The sequence below is a fragment of the Taudactylus pleione genome, unplaced genomic scaffold (genome assembly GCF_031769625.1).
Source record: "Taudactylus pleione unplaced genomic scaffold, aTauple2 ptg000875l, whole genome shotgun sequence".
In the NCBI taxonomy this organism is placed as follows: Eukaryota; Metazoa; Chordata; class Amphibia; order Anura; family Myobatrachidae; genus Taudactylus; species Taudactylus pleione.
The window spans coordinates 2,380,510-2,404,330 of record NW_028285277.1 but is presented as its reverse complement, the minus strand read 5'-3'; the positions used below and the strand labels follow the sequence as shown (position 1 = coordinate 2,404,330).

The following is a 23,821-nucleotide window of genomic DNA, read 5'->3' as shown; positions in this document are numbered from 1 at the left end:
GTGTGTGACACTTGTGCAAACCACATCACTCATATATCTGTCTCGTCCCCTGTCTGGATTTTTTTATATAACCCCTCACCAGCCGGGGCGCATTTATCTCAGGTCAGGTATATATGTGTTATATGTCTGAGCAACCATTACTTATCTGACCGCTAATCTTAGCTCATTAATATACCCGTGACATCAGAGGCGCTCTGCGCTAATTGCTTTCATCAACAATCACTTACAAAGTGTATTATTGTTACACTGCTGAATTGTCGTGAAATTAACCCATTAAATCAGCTGGGACACTCAACAGAATCCTGCATGGGTGCTAAAAATATATATTGAAAGTAAAACTATGTTATTATAATAATAGTTATATACGCTAAAAGCTCTGCGGTGGCCTCATGAAGATGGGAAAGTCTCAGTACATTCACCTGACACAGAACAAACAGATGAGGAGCGTGTTCCCAAAACCGAAATGAAGACGCTCCAGCCCGTTCCTGCATCCCGGCCGGACCAGCGCCCAGCACACTGACAGCGGCTGGACCGCGCTGTGTTATGTATGAGGTGGGTGAATACACTGTGTAGCTTAGGGCATAGTCCGTAATCTGTAAATACGCCCAGGACAAGAGCCGGCCGTTCGGTGTACACTCCCAGCAGCCGGATCTGTTACAGCATCATTAGGGCCTATTAGTGCAGACGGAAGCTGAGCGCACACGCAGGCCAATAAACGCCATCATTATCTGACTGCGCTTACCTGATACCGATCTGACTGGATCGTTATCGCACGCGGGTGGCCTAAAGACGCGGGTGTAGGACCACACACATGACAGATATCACAGCCAACACGGAGGAAATGAGAATGAACAAAGCTGCTCTGACCATGGCGTTATCTAACGGTGACGCTACCAGTGTCCCTCATGTATGTAATAATCATTTACATAACAATACAAACTGCATTTATTGTCACGTTGTATCTGTGCAGGGAGGAGAGGGAATAAGGCAGAGATCTAGGGGGAGGTGACAGCAATATAAATGTGTGTGCGGAATCTCAATGAACAAAGGCAACGCGACAAGTAGCGCTGCTATGAGAGCATATACACGCACAGACTGAAGACCTCAGCGCGTTGTACAGTCACCGCCATGGCCGCAGCAGCTGAAGTGTACATAGTAACTGTACGGCGTACTATATGCTGAGCGCTGATGACGTGTGTGTGGTCTGTCACATCCTCGGCACAGTATCCTTCCTGGGTGGTCGGCATCCTACCTGCACGTCAAGGTTTTTCCGTGAAGATGCCGGCGTGTTGGCGTATGAGCTGATAGAGGAGCTGGTGTTGATATCATCTGTACTCAGGTTGTCGATGGTATCGCTGATCCCACTGCTCACTGAGCTGCTGTCATCCCAGCTGTAAGAGACAGAATGAGCGGTTACCATACCAGCTGGATGTAACAGGAGAGAACATATACACAGATCATACTAAACACACTACATACACGCTACATATCAGTGCATCACACAGCAATAACACTCCTACACGCCACGCAGGCTGCACTGGCCATAATAATAATATACTCATTCCTGTTACCATACTGCAAACATGGGAGATTCTTACTCCAAATAAACTATAACCAAATAAATGAAAATTAAATTGTAGTATATATATCTCACCGCTGCTGCCTGACGTTTCCCAAAGACCTCATATGAGAGTGCTGGGAGAAGGAGTCCCTCTCATGTACGGCACAGCACTCTCAGCACGGCACAGCACTCTCATGCACGGCACAGCACTCTCATGCACGGCACAGCACTCTCATGCACGGCACAGCACTCTCATGCACGGCACAGCACTCTCATGCACGGCACAACACTCTCATGCACGGCACAACACTCTCATGCACGGCACAACACTCTCATGCACGGCACAACACTCTCATGCACGGCACAACACTCTCACATTCCTCCAGCAATATTTTGGGCACGGCCCTGTTTATGTTATGAATTCCCTGGAGCAGTTATGTGAGCAGTGCACATAGGCCAGTTACACCATCCTGGCCCCAGCCCAGAGACATCCGCGCTGCCATGAAATAGATCTATACCCACACACAGAAGCTGAGGGAGAGCGGGGCTAAAGCCGGCAACGTTTGCCCTGACCTATAGGACATGACGTGGACCCCTGAATACACTGAAGCTACATACACACACAACGATTTAGTTAATGAACGATTTTAGTAAACAATTATTTCCCTTGAAAAAATGTACTAAAATCGTTTACTAAAGTTGTTCATTTACTAAATGTAATGAACGATTTTTAAGAACTACAAATGATTTTTGCATATTAAATTACTGAAAATCGTTCAGTTGACAAGTCTGACTAAACTACAAACGTGAACGCGCATGAACGATAATCGTTCATCGTTTGACTCAGAAAGTGAACGAATTTTTCAAACGATTATCGTTAAACGATATTGTTTAACGATAATCGTTCAAAAAATCGTTGTGTGTGTATGCAGCTTAAGACATGAGTTATGGTACTTTGGCCAGAAAGCTGGAGCAGCCGGAACCAGACCCCGTGTGATCAGCACTAGGAATCAGAACTAAAATACACCGTAATGGCATTAACCCCTAAGGGAAACATTTCTTATTAACCTTTTATTTATAAAGCGACACAAAGTGTACGCTGCGCCGCAGATAACAGGTAATCAGAGCATAAACACCGTACACATCGGCAGTACGTAGCATAAACACCGTACACATCGGCAGTCCGTAGCATAAACACCGTACACATCGGCAGTCCGTAGCATAAACACCGTACACATCGGCAGTCCGTAGCATAAACACCGTACACATCGGCAGTCCGTAGCATAAACACCGTACACATCGGCAGTCCGTAGCATAAACACCGCACACATCGGCAGCCCGTAGCATAAACACCGTACACATCGGCAGTCCGTAGCGTAAATACCGTACACATCGGCAGTCCGTAGCGTATATACCGTACACATCGGCAGTCCGTAGCATAAATACCATACACATCGGCAGTCCGTAGCATAAACACCGTACACATCGGCAGTCCGTAGCGTAAACACCGTACACATCGGCAGTCCGTAGCGTAAACACCGTACACATCGGCAGTCCGTAGCATAAACACCGTACACATCGGCAGTCCGTAGCATAAACACCGTACACATCGGCAGCCCGTAGCATAAACACCGTACACATCGGCAGTCCGTAGCGTAAATACCGTACACATCGGCAGTCCGTAGCGTATATACCGTACACATCGGCAGTCCATAGCATAAATACCATACACATCGGCAGTCCGTAGCATAAACACCGTACACATCGGCAGTCCGTAGCGTAAACACCGTACACATCGGCAGTCTGTAGCATAAACACCGTACACATCGGCAGTCCGTAGCGTAAATACCGTACACATCGGAAGTACGTAGCATAAACACCGTACACATCGGCAGTCCGTAGCATAAACACCGTACACATCGGCAGTCCGTAGCGTAAACACCGTACACATCGGCAGTCCGTAGCGTAAATACCGTACACATCGGCAGTCCGTAGCGTAAACACCGTACACATCGGCAGTCAGTAGCGTAAACACCGTACACATCGGCAGTCCGTAGCATAAACACCATACACATCGGCAGTCCGTAGCGTAAATACCGTACACATCGGCAGTCCGTAGCGTAAATACCGTACACATCGGCAGTCCGTAGCATAAATACCGTACACATCGGCAGTCCGTAGCGTAAACACTGCACACATCGGCAGTCCGTAGCATAAACACTGCACACATCGGCAGTCCGTAGCATAAATACCGTATACATCGGCAGTACGTAGCATAAACACCGTACACATCAGCAGTACGTAGCATAAACACCGTACACATCGGCAGCCCGTAGCATAAACACCGTACACATCGGCAGTCCGTAGCGTAAATACCGTACACATCGGCAGTCCGTAGCGTATATACCGTACACATCGGCAGTCCGTAGCATAAATACCATACACATCGGCAGTCCGTAGCATAAACACCGTACACATCGGCAGTCCGTAGCGTAAACACCGTACACATCGGCAGTCCGTAGCATAAACACCGTACACATCAGCAGTACGTAGCATAAACACCGTACACATCGGCAGTCCGTAGCATAAACACCGTACACATCGGCAGTCCGTAGCATAAACACCGTACACATCGGCAGCCCGTAGCATAAACACCGTACACATCGGCAGTCCGTAGCGTAAATACCGTACACATCGGCAGTCCGTAGCGTATATACCGTACACATCGGCAGTCCGTAGCATAAATACCATACACATCGGCAGTCCGTAGCATAAACACCGTACACATCGGCAGTCCGTAGCGTAAACACCGTACACATCGGCAGTCCGTAGCGTAAACACCGTACACATCGGCAGTCTGTAGCGTAAACACCGTACACATCGGCAGTCCGTAGCGTAAATACCGTACACATCGGAAGTACGTAGCATAAACACCGTACACATCGGCAGTCCGTAGCATAAACACCGTACACATCGGCAGTCCGTAGCGTAAATACCGTACACATCGGCAGTCCGTAGCGTAAACACCGTACACATCGGCAGTCAGTAGCGTATATAACGTACACATCGGCAGTCCATAGCGTAAACACCGTACACATCGGCAGTCCGTAGCATAAACACCGTACACATCGGCAGTCCGTAGCGTAAATACCGTACACATCGGCAGTCCGTAGCATAAATACCGTACACATCGGCAGTCCGTAGCGTAAATACCGTACACATCGGCAGTCCGTAGCGTAAACACTGCACACATCGGCAGTCCGTAGCGTAAACACCGTACACATCGGCAGTCCGTAGCGTAAACACCGTACACATCGGCAGTCCGTAGCGTAAACACCGTACACATCGGCAGTCCGTAGCATAAACACCGTACACATCGGCAGTCCGTAGCTTAAACACCGTACACATCGGCAGTCCGTAGCGTTAATACCGTACACATCGTCAGTACGTAGCATAAACACCGTACACATCGGCAGTCCGTAGCGTAAATACTGTACACATCGGCAGTCCGTAGCGTAAATACCGTACATGGAGGGGAGCATAGTAATCACAGCACGGTGTATGGTGGAGGGGAGCATAGTAATCACAGCACGGTGTATGGTGGAGGGGAGCATAGTAATCACAGCACGGTGTGTGGTGGAGGGGAGCATAGTAATCACAGCACGGTGTATGGTGGAGGGGAGCATAGTAATCACAGCACGGTGTGTGGTGGAGGGGAGCATAGTCATCACAGCACGGTGTCTGGTGGAGGGGAGCATAGTAATCACAGCACGGTGTCTGGTGGAGGGGAACATAGTAATCACAGCACAGTGTATGTGGAGGGGAGCATAGTAATCACAGCACGGTGTATGGTGGAGGGGAGCATAGTAATCACAGCACGGTGTATGGTGGAGGGGAGCATAGTAATCACAGCACGGTGTATGGTGGAGGGGAGCATAGAAATCACAGCACGGTGTATGGTGGAGGGGAGCATAGTAATCACTGCACGGTGTATGGTGGAGGGGAGCATAGTAATCACAGCACGGTGTAAGGTGGAGGGGAGCATAGTAATCACAGCACGGTGTAAGGTGGAGGGGAGCATAGTAATCACAGCACGGTGTATGGTGGAGGGGACATAGTAATCACAGCACGGTGTATGGTGGAGGGGAGCATAGTAATCACAGCACGGTGTATGGTGGAGGGGGACATAGTAATCACAGCACGGTGTATGGTGGAGGGGAGCATAGTAATCACAGCACGGTGTATGGTGGAGGGGAGCACAGTAATCACAGCACGGTGTATGGTGGAGGGGAGCACAGTAATCACGGTGGAGGGGAGCACAGTAATCACAGCACGGTGTATGGTGGAGGGGAGCACAGTAATCACAGCACGGTGTATGGTGGAGGGGAGCATAGTAATCACAGCACGGTGTATGGTTGAGGGGAGCATAGTAATCACAGCACGGTGTATGGTGGAGGGGAGCATAGTAATCACAGCACGGTGTGTGGTGGAGGGGAGCATAGTAATCACAGCACGGTGTATGTGGAGGGGAGCATAGTAATCACAGCACGGTGTGTGGTGGAGGGGAGCATAGTAATCACAGCACGGTGTGTGGTGGAGGGGAGCATAGTAATCACAGCACGGTGTGTGGTGGAGGGGAGCATAGTAATCACAGCACGGTGTATGGTGGAGGGGAGCATAGTAATCACAGCACGGTGTACGCTTATCGCAATAGGAACATATTGTAAAGACAATGAGTTGACTTTGAGAAAGATTATATAGAGTTCGTTTTCAAGTATATTTGTCTTGAAAAAGTTCCTGTCAGACACATATTTAAAAAAAAGCAGACTGTAAACTGATAAATACAATGCAGTATAGGTGATTCCACCACCATCTTATACACAGCTAAATCTGCAAAATAAGGCATACACATATAGTTGTGATAGAGACTCCACCACCAGCTTATACACAGCTAAATCTGCAGAATAAGGCATACACATATAGTTGTGATAGTGACTCCACCACCAGCTTATACACAGCTAAATCTGCAGAATAAGGCATACACATATAGTTGTGATAGTGATTCCACCACCATCTTATACACAGCTAAATCTGCAGAATAAGGCATACACCTATAGTTGTGATAGTGACTCCACCACCAGCTTATACACAGCTAAATCTGCAGAATAAGGCATACACATATAGTTGTGATAGTGATTCCACCACCAGCTTATACACAGCTAAATCTGCAAAATAAGGCATACACATATAGTTGTGATAGTGATTCCACCACCATCTTATACACGGCTAACTCTGCAAAATAAGGCATACGCATATAGTTGTGCTAGTGATTCCAACACCATCTTATACACAGCTGACTCTGCAGAATAAGGTATATGCATATAGTTGTGCTAGTGATTCCACCACCATCTTATACACAGCTAAATCTGCAGAATAAGGCATACGTATATAGTTGTGCTAGTGATTCCACCACATCTTATACTCAGCTAAATCTGCAGAATAAGGCATACGCATATAGTTGTGCTAGTGATTCCACCACCAGCTTATACACAGCTAACTCTGCAGAATAAGGTATACGCATATAGTTGTGATAGTGATTCCAACACCAGCTTATACACAGCTAAATCTGCAAAATAAGGCATACGTATATAGTTGTGCTAGTGATTCCAACACCATCTTATACACAGCTAAATCTGCAGAATAAGGCATACGTATATAGTTGTGCTAGTGATTCCACCACATCTTATACTCAGCTAAATCTGCAGAATAAGGCATACGCATATAGTTGTGCTAGTGATTCCACCACCAGCTTATACACAGCTAACTCTGCAAAATAAGGCATACGTATATAGTTGTGCTAGTGATTCCAACACCACCTTATACACAGCTAACTGCAGAATAAGGTATACGTATATAGTTGTGCTAGTGATTCCAACACCATCTTATACACAGCTAAATCTGCAGAATAAGGCATACACATATAGTTGTGCTAGTGATTCCACCATCATCTTATACACAGCTAAACCTGCAAAATAAGGCATACGTATATAGTTGTGCTAGTGATTCCACCACCATCTTATACACAGCTAAATCTGCAGAATAAGGGATACGTATATAGTTGTGCTAGTGATTCCACCACCATCTTATACACAGCTAAATCTGCAAAATAAGGCATACGCATATAGTTGTGATAGTGATTCCACCACCATCTTATACACAGCTAAATCTGCAGAATAAGGCATACGCATATAGTTGTGCTAGTGATTCCAACACCAGCTTATACACAGCTAAATCTGCAAAATAAGGCATACGCATATAGTTGTGATAGTGATTCCACCACCATCTTATACACAGCTAAATCTGCAGAATAAGGCATACGCATATAGTTGTGCTAGTGATTCCAACACCAGCTTATACACAGCTAAATCTGCAAAATAAGGCATACGCATATAGTTGTGATAGTGATTCCACCACCATCTTATACACAGCTAAATCTGCAGAATAAGGGATACGTATATAGTTGTGATAGTGATTCCACCACCATCTTATACACAGCTAAATCTGCAAAATAAGGCATACGCATATAGTTGTGATAGTGATTCCACCACCAGCTTATACACAGCTAAACCTGCAAAATAAGGCATACGTATATAGTTGTGATAGTGATTCCACCACCATCTTATACACAGCTAAATCTGCAAAATAAGGCATACGTATATAGTTGTGATAGTGATCCCAATACCATCTTATACACAGCTAAATCTGCAAAATAAGGCATACGTATATAGTTGTGCTAGTGATTCCACCACCAGCTACGCAGCTAAATTTGCAGAATAAGGTATACGTATATAGTTGTGCTAGTGATTCCACCACCATCTTATACACAGCTAAATCTGCAGAATAAGGGATACGTATATAGTTGTGCTAGTGATTCCACCACCATCTTATACACAGCTAAATCTGCAAAATAAGGTATATGCATATAGTTGTGATAGTGATTCCACCACCAGCTTATACACAGCTAAACCTGCAAAATAAGGCATACGTATATAGTTGTGATAGTGATCCCAATACCATTTTATACACAGCTAAATCTGCAAAATAAGGCATACGTATATAGTTGTGCTAGCAACCTGTAAGCTCTGCATTCTGTACTCACCTACGGGGCAGAGTGTTTTGCCACCTCACGTTTCGACAGACACATATGATACCTTAAGACAGTGCTGGATGGGATTATGTCAGAGTAAGGAAGCGATCGTGCACATCTGTACAGCAGATGGTCATTGCAAGGAGTAGGAAATGGGGGTATTCCCACTGAATGCCTAACAGAAGAGCCTAGGCCAGCAGTAAAAGGGGGACACTAATCTGTTCATTTCTACACTAAGCATCTGATCTTCTATAATCGCAGTTGCATATGTTTCCATAATGCTTACAATGACCGCTGTTACTGTAACGGTAGGAAATTCCCTATGGGTTGTGCTGGGAACATCTATGTGGATAGTTATATTGTTCTGTACTGGGTACTGGTTGGGGTACAGAAGCCAGTGAGGATGTCTTATGTCATTATTGAGCAGCACAGACGGTGTAATGGTTAGCATTGGGCAGCACAGAGGGTGTAATGGTTAGCATTGGGCAGCACAGACGGTGTAATGGTTAGCATTGGGTAGCACAGAGGGTGTAATGGTTAGCATTGGGCAGCACAGACGGTGTAATGGTTAGCATTGGGTAGCACAGAGGGTGTAATGGTTAGCATTGGGTAGCACAGAGGGTGTAATGGTTAGCATTGGGCAGCACAGACTGTGTAATGGTTAGCATTGGGCAGCACAGGCGGTGTAATGGTTAGCATTGGGCAGCACAGAGGGTGTAATGGTTAGCATTGGGCAGCACAGACGGTGTAATGGTTAGCATTGGGCAGCACAGAGGGTGTAATGGTTAGCATTGGGCAGCACAGACGGTGTAATGGTTAGCATTGGGCAGCACAGAGGGTGTAATGGTTAGCATTGGGCAGCACAGAGGGTGTAATGGTTAGCATTGGGCAGCACAGAGGGTGTAATGGTTAGCATTGGGCAGCACAGACGGTGTAATGGTTAGCATTGGGCAGCACAGGCGGTGTAATGGTTAGCATTGGGCAGCACAGAGGGTGTAATGGTTAGCATTGGGCAGCACAGGCGGTGTAATGGTTAGCATTGGGCAGCACAGACGGTGTAATGGTTAGCATTGGGCAGCACAGAGGGTATAATGGTTAGCATTGGGCAGCACAGAGGGTGTAATGGTTAGCGTTGTGCAGCACAGAGGGTGTAATGGTTAGCATTGGGCAGCACAGACTGTGTAATGGTTAGCATTGGGCAGCACAGAGGGTGTAATGGTTAGCATTGGGCAGCACAGACGGTGTAATGGTTAGCATTGGGCAGCACGGGCGGTGTAATGGTTAACATTGGGCAGCACAGAGGGTGTAATGGTTAGCATTGGGCAGCACAGGCGGTGTAATGGTTAGCATTGGGCAGCACAGACGGTGTAATGGTTAGCATTGGGCAGCACAGAGGGTATAATGGTTAGCATTGGGCAGCACAGAGGGTGTAATGGTTAGCGTTGTGCAGCACAGAGGGTGTAATGGTTAGCATTGGACAGCACAGACTGTGTAATGGTTAGCATTGGGCAGCACAGGCGGTGTAATGGTTAGCGTTACTGCCTCACAGCACTGAGGTCGTGGGTTCAATTCCCACCACGGCCCTGTGTGGAGTTTGTATATTCTCCCTGTGCTTGCGTGGGTTTCCTCCGGGTACTCCGGTTTCCTCCCACACTCCAAAAAATATACTGGTAGGTTAATTGGCTCCCCCCCAAAAAAACAATAGCCCTAGTGTGTGTGTGAGTGTATGTGATAGGGAATATAGAGTGTAAGCTCCACTGGGTCAGGGACTGATGTGAATGGCCAAACTATTCTCTGTAAAGCGCTGCGGAATATGTGTGCGCTATATAAATAACTGGTAATAAATAATAATAATAAATATTGAGGGGAATGAGCCCCCGTTAGAAACATAGATGTGACGGCAGATAAGAAACACTTGGCTCATCTAGTCTGCCCCATTTATAAACATATTGTTACCTCAGCCCTTATTGATCCTTATGTCTGTCCCACGCATGCTTACATTACTGTATAATAGTGCGTAACTAACCTACAGGAGTCATTATAGATCTTATTTATAAGGGACAAATTACCTGGGGAAATGAAGCTCATCATAAACATAAAACTAACCAAGAGTACTCGGGCATTTATAGTTACACCTGCAACACTCATATATAATTATATTAAAACATATGCAACTTCTTAAACTCACTATGACAAGTATAACACCGATAACTTGAGGAAAATCTAACTTAAATCGAATTAGTGGCGCTGTACCTGAAAAGGATGTCATACGTTCCCAACAACATGCCGTCAAAAACATACATGTGCACCCAATTACCCCTAGCACAGGACATACACACCACTTCTGTTCCAGATGGAGCCACGGAAAGGTGCAAAGCGAGACTCTCCGCCAGTCACTATCTGTCCACAGATCACTGCTGTCTCTTCTGAGACCACGTTACAGCCAGGAATCAATAGACTATTAATTACACACAAGTAACTGGAAGAACTAGTTCTGGGCGATTGTTACAGACAATGATTCCTGCCATGGCTCCAGGGGGAATGTAAGGAAAGAGGAGGGTGGTCAGGGGGAGGGGGGCGACCCATTACTAATCCACACTAACAGGATTAAGGTGAGAGAGAATTACCAAACGCACCCCTGACTGTATCACAGGTTACCCTGTCATCTTCCCAAAGGGCGCAGGACAAAACCTCCTTTGTCAGCAATGTAGACGGATTAAAAGCCAGTGAAGACAGCACTGGGGATCCCCGGCTAATTGGGAAATGCTCTATCCAGCTTTGCTAGGTACTGTAATATTACCCGAGTGCAGATTATGAAGCGATATTGGAAGACTGCCTTAGCTGGTAAATGATAAGGACAATTGCCCCGGCTCCTGTACATACATTGGCAACACTTTATTATATTCACCTTCACGCTACTTGGGAGGTCATGAAATGTTGGCAAGTGGTCAGTTCCTTAGCTCTGACAGGTACGAGGTGATAACCGGGGGGACCTGAGCCGCCTGTACCTCCACGTCACATAACGCACAGGAGTAATGACTACGACAGAGAAGTAAATATACAGGAAGAAAGTTCTCACCCTCTAATTATCTGCAGCCCAAACACTTTCCCCCAGAGGAGAAACGTCAGCAGTGTCCCCCAGGACTCACCTGAGCTTCCTTACGTTCCCCGTCCTATATATGGATCTGTTCTGCTGCCCATGGACAATCCCCGGCGCGGAGACCTCGCTGAGCGTAGACGATGACACCTTCATTGAGGACAAAGCCTCCTGTGCACACTCATGTCCTGCAGACTATAACACAGGGAGCACATGCAGGGACTCTGACATGATCCAGGGGAAGGCTCAGGAAATCTGATCCGGCAGCTATTAACCAGTAGCAGCTCGCAGAGCGGAGTCACAGGGACAGGCAAATGGGAGTCTGCTGAGCAAATATCGCATGTGTTACCCAACAGCACACCCCTTACCCAATAGGAGGCCCCCGTGTCAGAGGTGCAGGCCGAACACTTCATTCAAATACCAGCAAACCATCGTGGCCCATCACTTAGGGGTCTGTGTACTAAGCAGTGTTAGGAGACAGAGTGAAAAGCGATAAGAAAGTGATAAGGTGCCAGCCAATCAGCTCCCAACTGTCATTTTTCAAACACAGCCTGTGAGATGACAGTTGGGAGCTGATTGGCTGGCACCTTATCACTTTCTTATCACTTTTCACTCTGTCTCCTAACACTGCTTAGTAAATAGACCCCCTAGGAGAGACCTATATACGTCCAGGCTTATGTAGTAGTGGTGGAACTACAAGTCACAGCATGCCCTGCTTCCATGAGAACAGGGACTACCATGCATCATACACACGGACGGATCAGAAGCACAGACATGACAGCTTGTCTCATAAGCGAGCATCACGGTGTAACGCGGAATAACCACATCGCAGTGCGTCACTTACACAATGGAAGTGAATTCCTGACCTGTCGCTGCGAGTTACTGTAGGAGCCTGCGCAGAACAACGTTGTATTGAAAAAGCTAATTTGTGTGGTAATGACTGTTACTCTCTATGGTGCTACAGATTGCAGGGTAACAAGTATATATATATACACACACAGTTATTTATTAATTTGCATTTATCTATGTAGCGCACACATATTCCCCAGCGCTGTACACAGAATATTTCAGCCATTCACATCAGCCCCTGTCCAGTGGAGCTTACAATCTATATTCAATAACAATACAAGTGTATGTGATAGAACACAGTATTCACTCCCGGCTATCGCCTCTCGTGGTATTATTATACAGCGCCAACGCATCCCACACTCCGGGGCACAAGGGCATTTATATGGGCACAAAAATCAGTGCTTATCAATTTGTGACATGATAGCGACAAATGTGCCTGTACGCCTGGGGTTATATAAACATAAATTACTATCCAAAAGGCGGTATGTTAGGTAAGAATAAGTAAAAGAATTACATTCATTAAAGGGTGGTGCCAAAGCGTCATCAGGCAGTAAATGAATAGTAATATATTTACGTTTGCCATTATACGCCTGTGCGTCATGGAAGACAAATCTGCAAAACGCTGTATGAAACATCTGCGCAAACAAACATGAAAAAGCAGAATGGAGGAATCATTGTTAGCAATTCCGTCATGAACAAATTTATATGTCCCTTAGTAGCCATGAAAACAAAGTTGACCTTCCGCCTGCTCTTCCAGCGCCCACCCAGTCATCGCAATAATGCGCCGAGGCTTACGGTTACCTGTGCAGTATTACATATGTCTCCTGAAGTGTCTCTTAGGCAGGAAAGCAATCTATGGCTCACGCAGCGCTCGGTGAGTGTATTCCACATCATCGTGGTTTTGCAATTATGGGTTGGGGGATATAAATGGTTTATCGGAGCAGCTTACGGGGGAACATATGAAGTGCGTGCAGCTGTTTATAATCCAGAGTTGATCTCAGAATTACAGCGACTCCATAGAAGTGAGTACAGGACCATGACGTAATAGGGAACATGTATCACTAAGGGAAGCCAACTTCTTATGGACGCAGGAATTCCGTTCCAATTACTTTACTAGGCACACGCTGAGGGCTGGAATGGAACAAAAGTTTTGGGGTTTTTTTCATTTGGAAGGAAGCGGATTTATTGGCGATTTACAAGGCCAGGCTCGGGGATAGACGGTAAGCAGCGTAACTGCAGGTAATGCAGGAATAGTGGGAGAGTGTGAATTCCAAACTGGTGAAATCACTGTACAAGACTCCGCTCAGCAGTTCTGAGGTTAGACAGAAAGGTTACAGGTCTGATAATGGGCACCTGGCACTTACAGCAATATATACGTGTTATAATATATATACTGGGAATCACTGTACAAGACTCCGCTCAGCAGTTCTGAGGTTAGACAGAAAGGTTACAGGTCTGATAATGGGCACCTGGCACTTACAGCAATATATACGTGTTATAATATATATACTGGGAATGAAGCTGCAGGCAAAACCCTAAAGGCACAAGCAGGGAAGTAACCAGAACTTTGAGGGCTACATAGCATCATTTTGAAAGAGCTTTTAGAGAGACCTCCCTATGCTGTGCTGTGTGAAGGGGGTGCAGCATGTTTCTAGATTTACATGTAATTTAAATGTACACTGTTGTAAAATAAATGTAGTAAATACGCCCCACAGTAGTGCACCTAGGTCGTATTATGCGCCATTGTAGCACTGCCCCCATTTATTTTATGCTCTATAGTAAAGTCTCTAGTTCATTTTATCCTCATAGTACAATGTGAGCTTAGTTCAGGTAAGACGGGGGCACAGCACAGAGACGGCGCCCCCTCCTAATTACAAGAGAGAACCTGCCTTAAGGTGCCCATCCACTAGACGATTAAGTTGAGCGACTGAACGATGACGATCGTTCGCAAAAGTGTCTAAAACCACCAGCGATGTGCTTGCCCACTGGTCGTTTAGACATCATCTAGCAAACATTCTGGTCAACCTGACGATATCGTCAGGTTCAGCATGTTACCAGATGATTGATGACCCTGCACTGACAAACGACTGAACGATCACATTGTCATAATCGTGCAGCCGTTTTCAGATCTATAAGTGGATGGGCACCTTACGGATCTGATTCATGCAATTCCATCTGCAGACGGATCTTGTGATTACTAGCAAACAGCGCAATGTGTCACATACCTGTAGTAGTTACAGGGGATTCGGAGTGGTCCGGAGCTGAGTTATACCTCCATTTGTGACTGATTGGGTGTAATTGGGCGTACAGAGGTAGGAGACGCTTGTGTGGGCGAGTCGGGTGCATGTGAAGGGAATTGCAGGCTCGTGCGCAGGGATCTGGCAGGAGAGGGCTGTGATGAGGATGGAGGGAATCAGACGTGGAGTAGTAGGATATGGGGGTGCAGTACGCAGCAGTTGGGGTCCCAGCTGGGAGGGAATGCCGGACCCCAGGCATGTACAGCTGACTCTGGGGGAAGATCTTATTCTACAGAGGATTTAAGTAGATTTCTCTGGTGACTAAAGGAAAATGTCGTCAAGATGCAAATGTATAGAATCTAAATAAATTTGGTGTTTTTTTACAATCTGCAGGTGCCATGCTTGCTACAGATGTAAATGGAGAATAGTCGGCGACTAAGTGCTCTCTCTGTATATAGCATCATAGAGAGGTATAGCACTGAGGCTGTGAGAGTCTAATGACAGAGAAATTGCCGTCTGTAACTGTATCAGATTCTCTATAACATTAGGAAACAATCTGTGCTAATGAGTGTGTCCTGTAACGGGGCAGTGCCATCGCCTCCCAGTTTCCCAGCATCCTGTGAGACGTCCTGCAGCTGCAGACTGTATTTGTGCTCAGATATAGCAGTGACAAGTACCTGCTACTTAGATAGGAATTTGCAGCAATACCTGGAGGCACTCTGTAATATAAAAGCTAATTCTGGAAGGTCTATACGTACAGGCAAATATTACCCACCAATCGCAGTGCGCCGGGAACGTAGTCATGTGCGGAATTTGTTATTTTAGCCTCTAGTATTGTTTAGACATCAGTCCTGAAAGGCTCAGAAGCAGATTTGCTGACAGTGGGGACCTGGAGCATGGGAACGGAGCTCTGAGTGGGAGACTGAGGGGTCTGCACCCCCGTCTAATTACCCAGACTGATAAAGTGAGCGTTTCCTGGAGGTAATTAGTGTTGGGACTCTCCTGACCACACATCAGATGACCTCCAGAGTCACTGAAACTCGGGTAATAAACATAGCGTTAGTAAAACGGCTTCATTTCAGCTCCCATAAAGTCACATTAATCAGCTGGTGGCGCGGCATGGCGGTACCTACAAATCACTGGACTGGGCCCAGCCACCATTGACATATCTAGGGTATAAGGCACTTGTTATTGTCAGTGTTAATTTAGCGTCTGCTCGAATACAATGTAGAGAATAATTTTTTTTATTCTTTATTTTGCACACACAAAGATTGTCACCATCAGCACGGCCTCCTGCATTAGCCATTACACAACCACACAAGCTACGGCTTTGATAAGGATAAGTGCTGTGCAAATAGAGTTGGTAAAACGGGCTCTCAAGGCCCACTTCTTGCTAAAAAGCCTTTCACCTCTCATCCTAACCCTCCATACTCCTCGCTCGCTGTCTCTCCCCTCTGTGTCACCCGTCTGTCCACCCCTCCCCTATAGAGTGTAATCTCCCATCCTAACCCACCGCTCTATGCTCCTCACACTGTCTCTCCCCTCTGTGTCACCCCTGTCTGTCTGCCCCCCCCTATAGTGTAACCTCTCATCCTAACCCACCGCTCTATGCTCCTCACTCACTGTCTCTCCCCTGAGTCACCTGTCTGTCTGCCCCTCCCCTATAGAGTGTAATCTCTCATCCTAACCCACCGCTCTATGCTCCTCACTCACTGTCTCTCCCCTCTGTGTCACCCCTGTCTGTCTGCCCCCCCCCTATAGTGTAACCTCTCATCCTAACCCACCGCTCTATGCTCCTCACTCACTGTCTCTCCCCTGAGTCACCTGTCTGTCTGCCCCTCCCCTATAGAGTGTAATCTCTCATCCTAACCCACCGCTCTATGCTCCTCACTCACTGTCTCTCCCCTCTGTGTCACCCCTGTCTGTCTGCCCCTCCCCTATATAGTGTAATCTCTCATCCTAACCCACAGCTCTATGCTCCTCACTCACTGTCTCACCCCTCTGTGTCACCCCTGTCTGTCTGCCTCTCCCCTATAGAGTGCAATCTCGCATCCTAACCCACCGCTCTATGCTCCTCACTCACTGTCTCTCCCCTCTGTGCCACCCCTGTCTGTCTGCCCCCCCCCTATAGTGTAACCTCTCATCCTAACCCACCGCTCTATGCTCCTCACTCACTGTCTCTCCCCTGAGTCACCTGTCTGTCTGCCCCTCCCCTATATAGTGTAATCTCTCATCCTAACTCACCGCTCTATGCTCCTCACTCACTGTCTCACCCCTCTGTGTCACCCCTGTCTGTCTGCCTCTCCACTATAGAGTGTAAGCTCTCATCCTAACCCACCACTCTATGCTCCTCACTCACTGTCTCTCCCCTCTGTGTCACCCCTGTCTGTCTGCCCCTCCCCTATATAGTGTAATCTCTCATCCTAACTCACCGCTCTATGCTCCTCACTCACTGTCTCACCCCTCTGTGTCACCCCTGTCTGTCTGCCTCTCCCCTATAGAGTGTAAGCTCTCATCCTAACCCACCACTCTATGCTCCTCACTCACTGTCTCTCCCCTCTGTGTCACCCCTGTCTGTCTGCCCCTCCCCTATAGAGTGTAATCTCTCATCCTAACCCACCGCTCTATACTCCTCACTCACTGTCTCTCCCCTCTGTGTCACCCCTGTCTGTCTGCCCCTCCCCTATAGAGTGTAATCTCTCATCCTAACCCACCACTCTATGCTCCTCACTCACTGTCTCTCCCCTCTGTGTCACCCCTGTCTGTCTTTCCCTCCCCTATAGAGTGTAAGCTCTCATCCTAACCCACCACTCTATGCTCCTCACTCACTGTCTCTCCCCTCTGTGTCACACCTGTCTGTCTGCCCCTCCCCTATAGAGTGTAAGCTCTCATCCTATCCCACCGCTCTATACTTCTCACTCACTGTCTCTCCCCTCTGTGTCACCCGTCTGTCTGCCCCTCCCCTATAGAGTGTAAGCTCTCATCCTAACCCACCGCTCTATGCTCCTCACTCACTGTCTCTCCCCTCTGTGTCACCCCTGTATGTCTGCCCCTCCCCTATATAGTGTAATCTCTCATCCTAACCCACCACTCTATGCTCCTCACTCACTGTCTCTCCCATCTGTGTCACCCGTCTGTCCCTCCCCTATAGTGTAAGCTCTCACCCTAACCCACCGCTCTATGCTCCTCACTCACTGTCTCTCCCCTCTGTGTCACTCCTGTCTGTCTAACCCTCACCTTTAGACTGTAATAATCGGTGAATGTATGCCACTATTGTCAGATTCCCTGACACCTGGGGTGGGGAATGCACTTGCTGAATAGAGGACACAGCACAGTAATCAGTGGTTCCCAAACTTTCTTGAATCACGGCTCCCCTAGAATATCAGCATCTTTATCATGGCACCCCCTAGGCCAAAAGCGTCTAATTGATAAATTTGGCAAATATTATTACATTAAATAAATTGTGCTCATCTTTCACCCTTATGGTGCACACACCTTCAGATTTGATGAACGATGAACGATTTCTGACAGTATTAAAATGAATGAAATCGTCAAAATCTGACTACAGACACAGTCGATGCCGGAGATCGTTAGCTGACAAGCGGGAAAGCGCATCGTTCGTCGATGCCTACCCTACATGTCAAAGATATGAACGATTTTTACAATGGTTATCGTTCATATCTGATAAGAAATCTGACCATGTGTACGCAGCATTAGGACCAGTTACAGTATGTGATGGTGGTGCTGGTCAGGGTTGTGCTTCTGTGTGTCCGCGTATCGTGGTCAGATTGGCAGCCACACCTCTGGATTCGTCCATCATATGGACCTTAAATAATTTGATTTGGTCCTGTGGCACCCCTGCCAGTGCCCTGCTGCACCCAGTTTGGGAACCATTGACTTAAATAACTACGTTTGTGCACCAGGAATTGTCTCTTACTGTTAGTACATGCATCCGAGCCTTTATCAACAGGAAAATCAGGACAAGCTAAGGACCTGATTCAGACCCGCTCGCTATATGCGGCCACTCGCTCCCAGCGTATGGAAATTCAGCTAAGTGACATCAATGCAGCCGCTCGCACGGCAAGGCATAAGCACGCCCACTATGTCATGGCGAGCGATCACTTTGTGTATGCAGACGCCCACCAGCCTGTCTTTAGCTGCCCACTAGTGAACGTCATCTCCAGGAAGTGTATACAATCATCGGTACATCGGGAACCATCGGAACTGACCGCAGCGCTTGTGGTTGACTGTAGCCTACGTGTACTATGACGCTGCCTGTTAATTATGTGCCCCCATATAATGCCCCCATAGTTATGCCCCTGTAGTAGTGGCCCTATAATACTGCCCCCATATAATGCCCCTGTAGTAGTGCCCCTGTAATAGTGTCTCCATATAATGCTCCTGTAGTAGTGCCCCCATATAATGCCCCTGTAGTAGTGCCCCTATATAATGCCCCTGTAGTAGTGCCCCCATATAATGCCCCTGTAGTAGTTCCCCCATATAATGCCCCTGTAGTCGTCCCCCATTATAGTGCCCCTGTAGTAGTGCCCCCATATAATGCCCCTGTAGTCGTGCCCCCATATAATGCCCCTGTAGTCGTGCCCCCATATAGTGCCCCTGTAGTCATGCCCCCATATAATGTCCCTGTAGTGCCGCTTGTACAAAAGAAAACACTTACCTTAATCCCCGCTCCTGCATCCGCCGCCGTCCTGTCCGCCCGGCTGCTCCTCGGAACTATGGAAGAGACGTCATGACATCTCTCCCATAGTGCGCTTGGAGAGAGGCAGAAGCTGGAGTTCAGAAGAGAACGCGGCGCTGCAGGGAAGGAGCCGGGCACCTGCTGGTAATAACATCTCAGCGGGCGTCCGACTTAGAGCCTCCCTGCGGCACAGCCGGGCATGCATATGAATCGTTCTACATTATATAATGATTCATATGCATGCCCGGCTGTCCGTCCATTACCCCCAGGAATGTCATTTTTACCCCATGTGGGGTAATTTACCCCTGTTCCCCCACCACTGCTGTAAGGTCTGCACCTGTCATTGAGCTCTATGTAATGATTCTTTATGCAGATGGAAGAGGGACAGTTTGGAAGGAGAGGCGCAGGGGCGGGTATATTGCGGGTACGCTGTAAGCACAGCACTAAGGACCTCTCCAGCCCCATAGAATGTAAGATAAGGATTAGAGAAATCCTCTAGTACACAATGACTAAGAGCCCTGATGTATCTGTCTGGCCGGACCTGAGCGCCTGCATCTCGTTAGACCAGTATAAGCTGCTGTTCCCCCAGTTGGCGGCGAGCCAGGGGTGATTAGGGAAGAATGCAAATGTTTCTGATAAGCCATTCACACTATATGACATAACATAGCCTGAAGCTGCGCTATATACCCACATGACTCAGGCAGGCCTGCGGCGGCGGATACCGGTACACCTACCGGTAAAGCTATATAGATATTTCTGCTGTCAGGACATGCCAGGATCATGGAGCTGCTCGGATATCCCTGGACGGCTCAGAGACTGATATATACGTCCGGCTGCGCAGTTACCACCCTCATCCTCTCTGACTTACATAGACAGGTATTAGTTACTGTTCGCTATTTCCCATGGCTGAGAGACGCTCGGCTGCAAACTGCCCCGTAACTCCGGACAAGTCTCTCGGCGCGCCTATTGATCCGAGTCAGTGACTTGGAATGGGAGGATTTGCATGAAGCCACCCGGCCCGTAGGAGGTTAAATTCCTCAGTGATATAAGATATAGAGTATATACAATGGCTGTGAGATTATCACTACGGACAAAGAAAAAACACACAGCTGGGAACAACGTAACAGGCCGTTCACACAGGGGCGTGAATGTGTATTCTGAGTGTGGGAAAGCGTAACGGCCCCGAGCGCTCTGTCTGTACACCAGTGCGTCCCTCGCCGCGGTCTATACACTCCGACAGCTCGCATGTCACAGTATCAGCAGATATCTTATAACCAATCATTTGTACCGTACATGTTTTCTGCCGAGCATTAACCCACTAGTGTAGTCTGCAGTGGCCCCTGGGTGTCCAAGATTGTTCTAGGCTGGGACCAACATAGTTGGCGTAGTGATTATTATCACTGCCTCACATCACTGAGGGCAAGAGTTCAGTTCCTGACTCTGTGTAGAGTTTGTATGTTCTCCCTGTTTTTGCGTGTGTTTCCTTTGCGTGCTCTGTTTTACTCCCACAATCCAAACACATAATGGTTAATTGGCTACTATGAAAATTGTCCCCAGTGTGTATATATGTATACATGTGGTAGGGAATATAGACTGTGAGCTCCCCTTGCAGTGTGAATGGCTGATATATTCTCTGTATACAGCGCTGCGTAATATGTGTGCACTATATTAATAACTGTTTATAAACATATAATAATAATAAAGTGGTACAATGTTGGATTTATTAAATACCGCCATCACAGTAATAATGTACTACGCTGCTCAGCGGGACTCATAGCCATCCCATAATCCATATATACAGACGCGTCCGCACTCATCTCTGCTGCAGTCTCGCCAAATAGCCCCTCTTGGCGCGCCTGCTCCCGTAAGTCTCTGCTAGCACCGGGCATTTTTTTTTTTGCAGAAATGCGTCCAGATCGCAATGTGATGAGACGAGGACGCGCCAGGAGACTGCGCTGATTAATGTAATATGTGACACTTACATATCTGTGCGCCGCTGACTTTCTGTATCGGCGTGCAAAGTGCTACAATGTAGCGGCTGCAGCTTTTTTCCACGCCAAGTTGTGTGTACAGGAGACAGATATACAATGGTCACATATCACGTTACTCAGCGCAGTCTCCTGGTGCGTCCTAGTGGCGTCGCATCGCTACGAAGATGCATTTTCAGAAAAAAAAAAAAGACGCTCGGCGCTAGCAGAGCTACACAGGACCTGGCGCCAGGCATATCGTGCTTCATGGCGTAACGAGACTAGAGTTAGAACACATCTGTATAATCCATAATATACTGTAACATGATCCAGACGTGTAGAAGAGCCAGTCATGTATGTGTGTGTGTGTATATAATGTGTGGCGGAGAGAGTGACCTGTACCACCTTCCTGGAAGGGGTTGCTGTATATATGAGAACAGTCCTCTAGTAGCTGGAAGTGTGTTAATCACAGCCGAATATACCGGTATGTTCTCACCGGATCAGCTCCGTGGCTCATCAGACATAGCTGGATTGGCGCAGTTCTATTAGGGCAGCACAGAGGGTGTAATGGTTAGCATTGGGCAGCACAGAGGGTGTAATGGTTAGCATTGGGCAGTACAGGCGGTGTAATGGTTAGCATTGGGCAGCACAGAGGGTGTAATGGTTAGCGTTGGGCAGCACAGGCGGTGTAATGGTTAGCATTGGGCAGCACAGAGGGTGTAATGGTTAGCATTGGGCAGTACAGAGGGTGTAATGGTTAGCATTGGGCAGCACAGAGGGTGTAATGGTTAGCATTGGGCAGCACAGAGGGTGTAATGGTTAGCGTTGGGCAGCACAGGCGGTGTAATGGTTAGCATTGGGCAGCACAGAGGGTGTAATGGTTAGCATTGGGCAGTACAGAGGGTGTAATGGTTAGCGTTGGACAGCACAGAGGGTGTAGTGGTTAGCATTGGGCAGCACAAAGGGTGTAATGGTTAGCATTGGGCAGCACAGAGGGTGTAATGGTTAGCATTGGGCAGCACAGAGGGTGTAATGGTTAGCATTGGGCAGCACAGAGGGTGTAATGGTTAGCAATGGGCAGCACAGAGGGTGTAATGGTTAGCATTGGGCAGCACAGAGGGTGTAATGGTTAGCGTTGGGCAGCACAGAGGGTGTAATGGTTAGCGTTGGGCAGCACAGAGGGTGTAATGGTTAGCATTGGGCAGTACAGAGGGTGTAATGGTTAGCGTTGGACAGCACAGAGGGTGTAGTGGTTAGCATTGGGCAGCACAGACGGTGTAATGGTTAGCATTGGGCAGCACAGAGGGTGTAATGGTTAGCATTGGGCAGTACAGAGGGTGTAATGGTTAGCATTGGGCAGCACAGAGGGTGTAATGGTTAGCATTGGGCAGCACAGAGGGTGTAATGGTTAGCGTTGGGCAGCACAGAGGGTGTAGTGGTTAGCATTGGGCAGCACAGATGGTGTAGTGGTTAGCATTGAGCAGCACAGATGGTGTAGTGGTTAGCGTTACTGCCTCACAGCACTGAGGTTGTGGGTTCGATTCCCACCACGGCCCTAACTGTGTGGAGTTTGTATTTTCTCCCTGTGCTTGCGTGGGCTTCCTCCGGGTACTCCGGTTTCCTCCCACACTCCAAACATATACTGGTAGGTTACTTGGCTCCCAACAAAACTGACCATAGTGTGTATGTGTGTGTGAGCATGTGATAGGGAATATAGGCCCTGATTCAGAGCCGCTCGCTATTTGCGGTCGTTCGGTCTAAAACAAGGGGCGGCTATTCAAATGAACCGTTCGCTAATTGCGGTCTGTTCACGCCTCTAAGTCTGAACGAGCGAGCAAAACTTGCGGTTGTAATTTTGAAAAATACGCCCCCTGGCCGCTCGCATCCTACGTCATGTCCGCTATTTATTAGATTAATCGAGCACATCGAACAGCGTATGAACTGGTCGCTATTCTTGTGGCTGATTTTTTCAACCACTATTTTGCGAGCAGTTCGGGGTAAAAAAAAAAAAAACAAGTGACGTGGTCAATGACGCTGCTGTATTAATTATGCACACCCTTAAAACGCCAGTTTTGACCTTTAAGCACGTCTGCGATCTAATTCCACACCCCCGTTTTCAAGCACCTTCCCCTGTTACCACCCACATACGCCTCCTCCTGTCACTCAAAATAGCAGGCATTCGCTATGTAGCGAACAAACGATTTTCGGTCGCACTGACTGGTTCGCGCATGTGTATTACAATCCGTACGCATGCGCAGATGTGC

General features: G+C 47.5%; 1 protein-coding gene across 10 annotated transcripts in view; it reads right to left on the bottom strand.

Annotated features, from left to right (window-relative positions):
* The window catches only part of NAV2 (neuron navigator 2), a 637,654-nt gene that overhangs the window by 80,493 nt on the left and 533,340 nt on the right, over nucleotides 1-23,821 (bottom strand). For all 10 annotated transcript variants that reach the window (XM_088458930.1, XM_088458933.1, XM_088458923.1 and 7 more), the window contains one exon: nucleotides 1,253-1,391. In XM_088458930.1, the coding sequence (XP_088315056.1) occupies nucleotides 1,253-1,391 (139 nt within the window). The remainder of the gene's footprint in view (nucleotides 1-1,252; nucleotides 1,392-23,821) is intronic.